The following is an 8943-nucleotide window of genomic DNA, read 5'->3' as shown; positions in this document are numbered from 1 at the left end:
TGATTTTTTTGACCCACCCAAATAAATATAATTGAATTTTTGTAGAAAATTTAACGTTTTTATCGATATGGATTCGTTAAAAAAATCTATAAACAAAAACATAATACAAATATTCGGAAAACTATTTAAAAAAAAGTATAAAACAATTTTCTGATTTTTAATAAATTTTTTTCACATATGAATTTTTTGCACAATTTTTCACGCGTTTCTTTATCATAGAATCACAATTTTATTACAAATGTTTAGAAACACGCTTAATAGCTTCCCATTTTTGTATTAAACTAGATAATATAATAGTTCCCTTCCATACTGGGTGGCTGTAAAAAACGAGCTGTTGGTCACCACATTTGTATAGAGATAGTCATTATCAGTGGATACAAAAAAAAAAAAATAAAAGTAGATATATATTCTGATATAAAACTGTGTATGTACGTTGGCATGTGTATTGCTCCTTTTTTTTTTTGTCAGTCAGTTGGATGTATATACAAAAGGAATAATAATGTCACTTTACGGGTTTTCGTGTATTCAGTTCTACCTTGCTATTTCACTGGGAAACATCAGCAATAACAGTATAATACATTCTTCTACAACGTGTATAAAGCGTTAATCCCATACGACTATAAGGACACTAAGTAACATTTTTGTATTATCCTCTTCCTGTGTGTACCAGTGTACCTTCTATAATAACTGTGAGTTATCTTTAAACAAAAAATATGTTGTCCTTATAGGATTAATAAATTTTTTCGTATACCTACATCTTTTTTAATATTTACATCTTTATACTCTTTAATAATACTGTGCCGGGTTTATTTATATGTGTTTTGTGATTTTCTGTTTTTTTGTTATTTCATAAATGGATTCCGGAAATATACACGCAATCTATCAGAAAAATCGATTAAAGCCACGTCAGTCTATATTTTGATGTGTATATTTTTGTTAACCTAAAAATATATATTCGTTTCCACACTGGTTTATATGGGAAAGAATAGGATAATGTTATTTTTTATGTCATCGATTTGATACATTAATTCTCTGCGGTTGTATCGTTTTGTAACCTTGACTTTTGGTCCATAGAGTCATCAAGAAGAAATTCATGAGTGATGTATTCATCTGCAATATACTTAGAATTTGAAATTTTGGCTTCATAACGTTTTTGTATAGGTAGACGTTATTTTTTATAACAACAACAAAATGTTGGCTATTGGTTGGTTTTCATTTTTAAAATCGATAGGTACAATTTGAATTTTAACAAAATAAAGGAAACAATATTCGGATCAGACAGAAATTCAGACAATTGGCCATCGATTTTTTTTTTTTTTTTTTAAAGGTGGAAGGTTTTCCACTCACAATGATTATTATTATTAGAAATAAGGGAATGAAAGCGCCAGACATTTCAAGTCTAAAACCTTCATTCTTGTTAATGAATAATACCATTAATTTATTTGCACCTTAATTTTTCATGTGTTTGTTTGTTTAACCGGGTGTGATTCAACAGCAGTCAGTCTCAAGGGTGGGTGGTCGAAAAAATTACGTCAAATGAAATTTTTTGATTATGTACTTGTACCTGCACTGCACACACACACATAATAATGATAAGGGTAGTTTGTTGTTTGCTGTGACTATTAAAAAATAAGTTAGAAATTATATCCATCAAAAGTTCCTTAGGGTGGTTTTTGTGTTTGACAGTATACTTGTAGTTTTTTTTTTTTAATTTTTTTAAGTGTAAATTTATAATGATTTATTTTCGTAAAAAAAATTTGAGTTGTATTTAAAAAATAATAACTTTTTTTGAATGTGTCGTTGAGATATGGTTGATGCATATTTTTGAAGGTGAAATAATAAGCTTTCAGATGATATAAAATTCATTAAAGGTTGTCATGTAAAATTATTGACTCTATGATGTGTAAAGAAAAAAATATAATTTTTTTTTCGCTTTTTTTCATAAAGAAATGTATGATTTCAAAAAATCATTTTTATACTTTTTACAAAACACTCTTAAGATTTGGTTTAATGCTTTAGAAGAAATATAAGGCTTATTGAAGCGGTATAATTTTTTATGGGAGGTACACGTTCTACCAAATTTGCAGAAATTTTATCCAGCCGTTTAGGCTGTAGAAATTTGTACAGATTGACGCATAGACGAAAGGACGGAATTATGAAACATAGAACAAGTAAAAATCAAAAACTTACCACCAATTTGAAAATCCGAAATTGACCCTATTCTATTGAACTTAATCTATATGTATTATAAAGTTTTAGGTTTTTTGAAAACTATATTGAGTAATATAATATACTTGCTACTTGCAGCCTCATTCCCCTAAAACAGGAACTTAAACTTTATTTTAAAGAAACAACTTTTTTTCCACTAGAAGTCTGGCCACCCTGGAAAGTCATTTGGTAGGTACACTGAAGGATATTATTATGGAGAATAAAAAAACTTCAAATTTTTTTTATTCAATATGGTTTTTCAAAAACATGCTAGAAATATGGCTAAATTCATACCAAAAAGGGGTTTGATCTTAGCCATTAATAAAATAAAAAAGTTTGCAGCTTTTTCTTCATACAAATATCCTTCACTGCGCCAAATTTCATAACTTTTCGTCAAAAAATGACCTTGCAAATGATTTTTGACTCCAAAAAGCATCAAATGCACCACTGTGAGGCGGTGTATTTTAAAGAAAAAACAATAAAAAAAACTTTTCAATTTATCAAAATCATAAATAATAATTTTCAAAGAAATTATTCTATAGTTTCCTATAGATTTAAAAAAAATCTTGCCACTTTCGAGATAATCATTTTTGATAATTATTATGATACCTAATTATGTATAATTTATTAAGAAAATTTAATTTTTTTAATATTTGAAAATTTTTATTTAAGTGCTTCGTTATAGCACTGGTTTCTATAATGCTATCAAATTCGAAATCCAAACTACATAATCGTTACTAGATTCTTAAATAACAGTTTTATTCCTGTCAATTGAAATCAAGTTGATTCAATAAGTTCTTCTATCTAGAAACTTTTAATATGTATCACCAACTTGGTCAATATTCATGTCAATTTTATATCTGAAAAAAAAAATTAAATCGATAAACATATAAATATTCCTGTTCCTGGGAATAACAGGTGAAGAAAATTCTCTCATAATTACCTCTAGCAATTGAGTAAAAATGAGAAAATCGATATATTATACAAAGTTATATACTCTGATGACCAAGGAGGACGAATGTTTTTGTGACATTATCTATCGATAAAATCGAACAAGAAGAAAACTTTTTTTATTTTTACATGACAACAGTTTCATCGGAATGGAACATATATTTTCCCCTAATTGATGTAGTGTCATATAATTTGATACAAGATAGCAAAAGTGCGTGTGACTATATGAATAGAAAAGCTATCGAAACTTGTAGATTTTTAGGTAAACTCCTCAATGAGCTTGTCAGGTGTGTAAAGCTTTAATTAAAATTGTAGTGGCGATATTTATTTTATGATTTAGTATTAAATTATAATGTCTAGTTCATGCATACAAATTACTGAAAGATAAATATGGTAACGATTGAATGGTTACTGTTTTGGTTTCCACCTGCCAATTAATCAAGATTTAGGGTGATTAACCATAAGTGGTCTTTAAGCATATGTTTTGGTTTTTGATTGAATCTCCAAAATTTATTTTTTTCCTCAAATGCCAGAGAATATTTGTTCTAGACTAGAAGACTTTAAGCAACACGCTAGTGATCGTGATCGATAGAAAGCGGTCGCGTCTCAGACAGGGACCTTTCATAGATGAAAGTGTAACAGTGTACAGGTGTACACATCTATTCCGGTAAGGAATGAAAGCATTCGAGGATCAAGGGTTGGTCTAAGGTCTAAAACCACACAACCAAAAATCCCGAACATCCAAAATAGCGAAAACCCAAAGTCCGGAAAACCCAAAATATCAAAATACCAAAAATCCCAACAACCCAGAACCTTTAGTCCAGAATCCAGAAAGCTCATAGTCCTAAAAATCAAAAATCCCGAAAACACAGACTCCCGAAAGCCCATAATCCCGAAAATCCAGATAACCCAGATTCCGAAAACTCAAAATCTCGAAAATCCGAAATACAGGAAATCCAAAATCCCGAAAACCCAGAATTTGGTGAATTTTCTATTTTATTTATTTTTTGGATATTTCGTTTTCGGAAAAATAATCCGCCCTTAATGCATATCACGAAACTGAAAGTAGGAGTTTTTTATTTAATTTCGAACAAATTATCTGCTGGAAAATTTAAACAAAAGGGTTATGGAAATACTGAAAAATTTTCTAACAGTTATCAAAAAAGGGAGACGGACATAATCCCGAAATGTTTAATTTAGAGAATCCAGAATCTTCAAAATCCAGTATCCAGAATCTCGAAAATCTAGAATCCTGAAAACCCAGAATCCCGAAAATTCAAAACCCCGTAAACCTAGGATCTCGAATTTTTCCCCATCCAACCCAACCCATCCAATAATTGTCTTATGTTTACACATTTTATTGTTTTTTACTGTTTCTGTTTTGCTTTCCGGATTGTTCTTGCTGATTTTTGGGTTTTCAAGATTTTGGGTTTTCAAGATTTTGGGTTTTCGGGATTCTAGATTTTCTGGATTCAGAATTTGAGATTGTGTCCACCTCGCGGGAATCAATAAATCATGGCGTTTGCAATTGTCATTAGGTGATCCTTCCATCGACTTCGACAGTAAAAACGGCTTATATTTAGTGGAACCGTTTTTAAATTTGAACAAAAGATTTGTCAGGCAGGCAACCCCAACCAAGTCGATCCCCTTGAAAAGAGTCGACGTCAAGTAGGAGTCTAATACTGAATGCCTGCTCCCTAACAAGTCACCGACATTAAACATCAAGGAGCATCCTTTAAGCTTCTCGAAGAACTTTTTAGAACATTTTCTCTATTTAGACCATAAAAAGTAGGTACTTCCTTAGGTTCAATCGGACTCAAGAACTGATTTTTGAAGCCCCTGATTTAGTTGATGTAATAAGCTCTGAAATAAGACCAATTCAGAATGGACGAGTAACGATTCGCTTAATTTCGAATACCGAGTGTTCATCGCCGATGTGACCCAGAGCTTCTTATTAGCTTGAGATTAAAAATGTTCAATCCAATTTGAATGGTATCAAACGGTATGAACTCTTATAAGCCCTCCATCTCGTGACTAAGACTCCGAAATTGCTTTTAGCATATTTGATCTAGTTGTAACATATCCAAGGACCCATCGCTTCCACTTCCATTTCCACTTTTTTGTAGTAAACATATTTCTTTGCCGTCGCTTGGAGATCGATAGGGTTCACTCCAGCGACTACAAGGATGGCTGGTTTCGACTCCGTTCGGTGCACAGCACACGTAGAGTTCCACATATTAGCACTTCTGCCATCTATTTCCGATTGTTAATATTGATTTAAAAAAAAACTTATTTATAGAAATCCGTGTTTTTACTTACTTGCCAGTAAATAGTAAAGCTCAAAGGAATAACTAATAATACAAAAAAAAACCTCTGAGAAATTTTTCACATGGTTTGAATTTCGTAAAGAATTTAGCTATTTTTAAAGAATTTTCGTGCTCTCTGAACTATGATATTCAAATAAGAAGTACGTAAATTCGCACTTCACCCTTCAACACTTGAGTCCTTGAAGTTTGTTTTTTTTTTTTTTATCTTTTTCCAAAAACTAGCAAAAAAAAAATTGTAATAAAACCTTATTCGCCTTTTCAGATGAACAACCGACCGGACTTATTTTCAAAGGAAGCTTCACTTATCAAGCAATCTCAACGAACACTAGCCAATGGTCAGCCAAAGGATCCCATTGACAAGCTGAGATTGCTTTGTTTTAGTCGTGGTGCAACTGGTATCCTTGGACTTGCCAGGTACGTTAGATTTATCCACTTTAATTGAAATAAATAAAACCAAACAACATCGCTTCCCTGGGAATAATACAATGTGTATGTGTGTCCTATTCCTCTGTGATGCCTCTGCTGTTTCGATACTATACAGAGAGGAGAAAACCGCACATAAACTTGTCCATGTCCATTCATTCTTCACAATTCTCGACATAATTGGATCCCTATTCTACACGTCTCGGTCGTCATCGTCATAAAGATTGCTATATAGAATATCCTTTTTCTCTTTCTCTCTCCATCAAAAAGGATATACAAGGATACAATGTGCATATAGATAGAGTTTTTGTGTTTGTGTGATGTTGTTTGGTGTTGACTTTGTTTCTGTTTTCTTTGTGGGATTTTGTACTGTTTTCATTTTTGGTTTTGTTTTGTGGTCTTTGTTGCACGCACAGGGCTTTCCGGAACATGGACGATGATGGCAGCAAAGCTCTGAATTTGGACGAGTTTATAACTGGTATTCGAGACACTGGCCTGGACTGTTCCGATGATGAGCTCAACCAAATGTTTCAAAGGTAAGGTATATACCATCGAGGACTAGGACGAGTCTCCAAGTAGACATGTGTTAGATTTTGTTCCTTGTCCATTTTGTATGTTTTTTTTTTTTTTTCTTTCTTTGTTTTGTTCCACACAAAATTCAAACTCTCTAAAGGTAAAGACTATATAGAGTGTCTGAAAACATTTCAAATGGAAATTCTCTGGAACAATTCAACATCTTTTCATTTGTTTGTTTTTGTTGCCGGTTGTTTTGTTCATTTTTTTTTTTTTTTTTTTTGCTTTCTCTCTCATAGTTTCGACACAGATGGCAGTGGATCCATAAACATGACTGAGTTCTTGATGAAGCTCCGGGTAAGGATATTAGAACAACAAAACTTCTGCTTCAATTGAAGAGTATTTTATCTGTTTCTCAACCATGCACACAAACACACAAGCCTCCAATGAATCAAGGTCGAATCGATATAATCAATAAGGCTTTTCGTAAAATGGATACAACCGGTGATGGTGTTATCACTGTGGATGACCTTAAGAACGTTTATTCGGTCAAAGAGCATCCGAAATATCAAACTAGTGAAATGACCGCTACGGAAATTCTGAAGGAATATCTGAAGAACTTTGAAGGTTCTGGTGGTGAAGTTGATGATGTTGTTAGTATCTTCTATACTGTTTGTTTAGAAAATAATTGATTTTTTTATCGAAATATTTTTTGTATTGCAGGTGACACAAGAAGAATTTATGAACTATTATGCAACTATCAGTGCATCTATTGATAATGATACTTATTTCGATTTGATGATGCGGAAATCTTTTAATCTTTAAATCGTTTAAGATTGAATATTATAATTTTTGTAGTCTTAAGAGCACTGTTGGAGTGGATATAATTATTATGTGTTGCCTTAAAATTGTCTTCGATTCTCGATTTTAAATGTTTTCTTATAATTCTAGAAGTGAAATAAATATTTTAAAGCTAAAATTAATATCAATGAATTTTATTTGCATTTAATTGCGGAAACGTGGTAGATCTACATGTCTTAACCAAGGTTGTTAAAACATTAACCGCTGGCCAGTGGCGTATTGAGGGGGGGGGGGGGCTCAAGCCTTCAAGATCGTGTTGTTATTACTTAGCTGATTTCATCATAATGTACATGATTAACTGAAGATTTTTCGTAAATCTGAAAGATTTAGGGGCAGCTCAGATGCTCAAGCCCCCCTCCAAATTCTAAAACGTCTGTTTTGTTTGAGTAAGAACCTTAGCTTGCGTTGAGGGTTGGGTTAAATTTTTTTCTGATTTTAGTCCAATTCCAATTTTTTAGTATTTTGACGTCGAGTTACATCACCGTTAAATTTGGCAAAACTTCTTATGCAATCTCAAAACGCCGTATTTTATCGTCTTAAGAATATTAATTTTTTTTCAGATATTGAAAATAGATATTTTTGACATCTTAAAATCTTAGTGGACAACAAACTAATGGTTTTTTTTAAGCAGTTCGCGCTTCTGATTAGGATTAAAAAGGAAAAAAATTGCGAAAAAATATATATTTCGGACTAAACATCAGATAAATTTCATCTAAAATTAGTTTTTGAGACTTTCACTTTCTGCATTTCATTTTTTTGAGCATTCGCTTGCTGAAAGTGAAACTAGGCGTTCTGCATTTTTTTTTCACTTATTTAGATTTTCTGATCGAATTCATTTCACTTTGTTTCTGTTTATAAATTTGCTGTCTAATTCAATGACTCTGCAAATTTTGGGCAAAATATTTTAAAGACGTATACATATTTTATTTCTATTTTATCTCTGCCAGTGTTAATTGGCCATGAAGATTGTTTGTTTTGTCGTTTTGTTGTGTTGTGTTATGGTGCTTTAATAATAATACGAAATTCGCTTCTTCGTTTTAATATTTGAGGATGCGTTTATATTTTTGTGTATGTTCATTGCAATCAATGGAAATAAAATTGGCTTCGAAGTTTAGCAATTTTTAGGGATGATATTTTACACAAAAAAATCTAAAATGTTTGGGATACAAGAACATTGAAAAAACACTATGTTAAAAAAGTAGACAGTTTAGTACGAAGCTGTCGATCGAGAGCAGTTAAATGCTGCTATACTACTTTCAGTACCGCAGCACAGCGCTTCACTCTCGATCAAAGATGAATGAAAAAGAAAGAAAACATTTTCGTATTAAACATTTTTGAAAAATTTTCCAACCCCTCAAAAATTTTTTCTGGATACGCCACTGCCGCTGGCAACTTCGTTTAAGACAGAATAAAGTTTTGAATTCAACAGAGTGAAAGACCGATTTTAACGAATTAAAAAGGAAGAAGCTCCTTAACAGTTTTGAAACCAAAATTGAAAAATCAGGTGATAGCGAGAAAAATGTATGGAAGCTAGAAATGTACAAAATATTTATGTGGTGACCACAGCAATTGATGTTAAATGGTATGATATTTATGAAAGATTGCAATTTTATTGAAAAAATTTAATTTTAGAAAAGTAAAATATTTTTGGCTTTTGTGA

At 31.8% G+C, this 8943-nt stretch overlaps 1 protein-coding gene across 1 annotated transcript; it reads left to right on the top strand.

The window, feature by feature from the left end:
• The first annotated feature begins 521 nt into the window (after positions 1-521).
• Positions 522-7405, top strand: LOC129915281 (calcyphosin-like protein). The gene is made up of 6 exons (XM_055994767.1): positions 522-689; positions 5749-5900; positions 6326-6445; positions 6722-6779; positions 6863-7075; positions 7146-7405. Exons 2-6 carry the CDS (start codon positions 5749-5751, stop codon positions 7245-7247), a joined length of 645 nt encoding a protein of 214 aa, XP_055850742.1. The 5' UTR covers positions 522-689; the 3' UTR covers positions 7248-7405.
• The last annotated feature ends 1538 nt before the right edge of the window (positions 7406-8943 follow it).

Source organism: Episyrphus balteatus, chromosome 3 (assembly GCF_945859705.1).
Source record: "Episyrphus balteatus chromosome 3, idEpiBalt1.1, whole genome shotgun sequence".
Classification (NCBI taxonomy): Eukaryota; Metazoa; Arthropoda; class Insecta; order Diptera; family Syrphidae; genus Episyrphus; species Episyrphus balteatus.
Note: the sequence above shows the minus strand (reverse complement) of the source record. Positions and strands in the feature narration are given on the sequence as shown.

Excerpts from the sequence above, each read along its gene's own strand:
- LOC129915281 (XM_055994767.1), top strand. The coding sequence starts at position 5,749 with ATGAACAACCGACCGGACTTATTTTCAAAGGAAGCTTCACTTATCAAG. Across the intron at positions 5,901-6,325 it reads GGTATCCTTGGACTTGCCAG|GGCTTTCCGGAACATGGACG; the intron begins GTACGTTAGATT and ends TTGCACGCACAG. Across the intron at positions 6,780-6,862 it reads AGTTCTTGATGAAGCTCCGG|CCTCCAATGAATCAAGGTCG; the intron begins GTAAGGATATTA and ends CAAACACACAAG.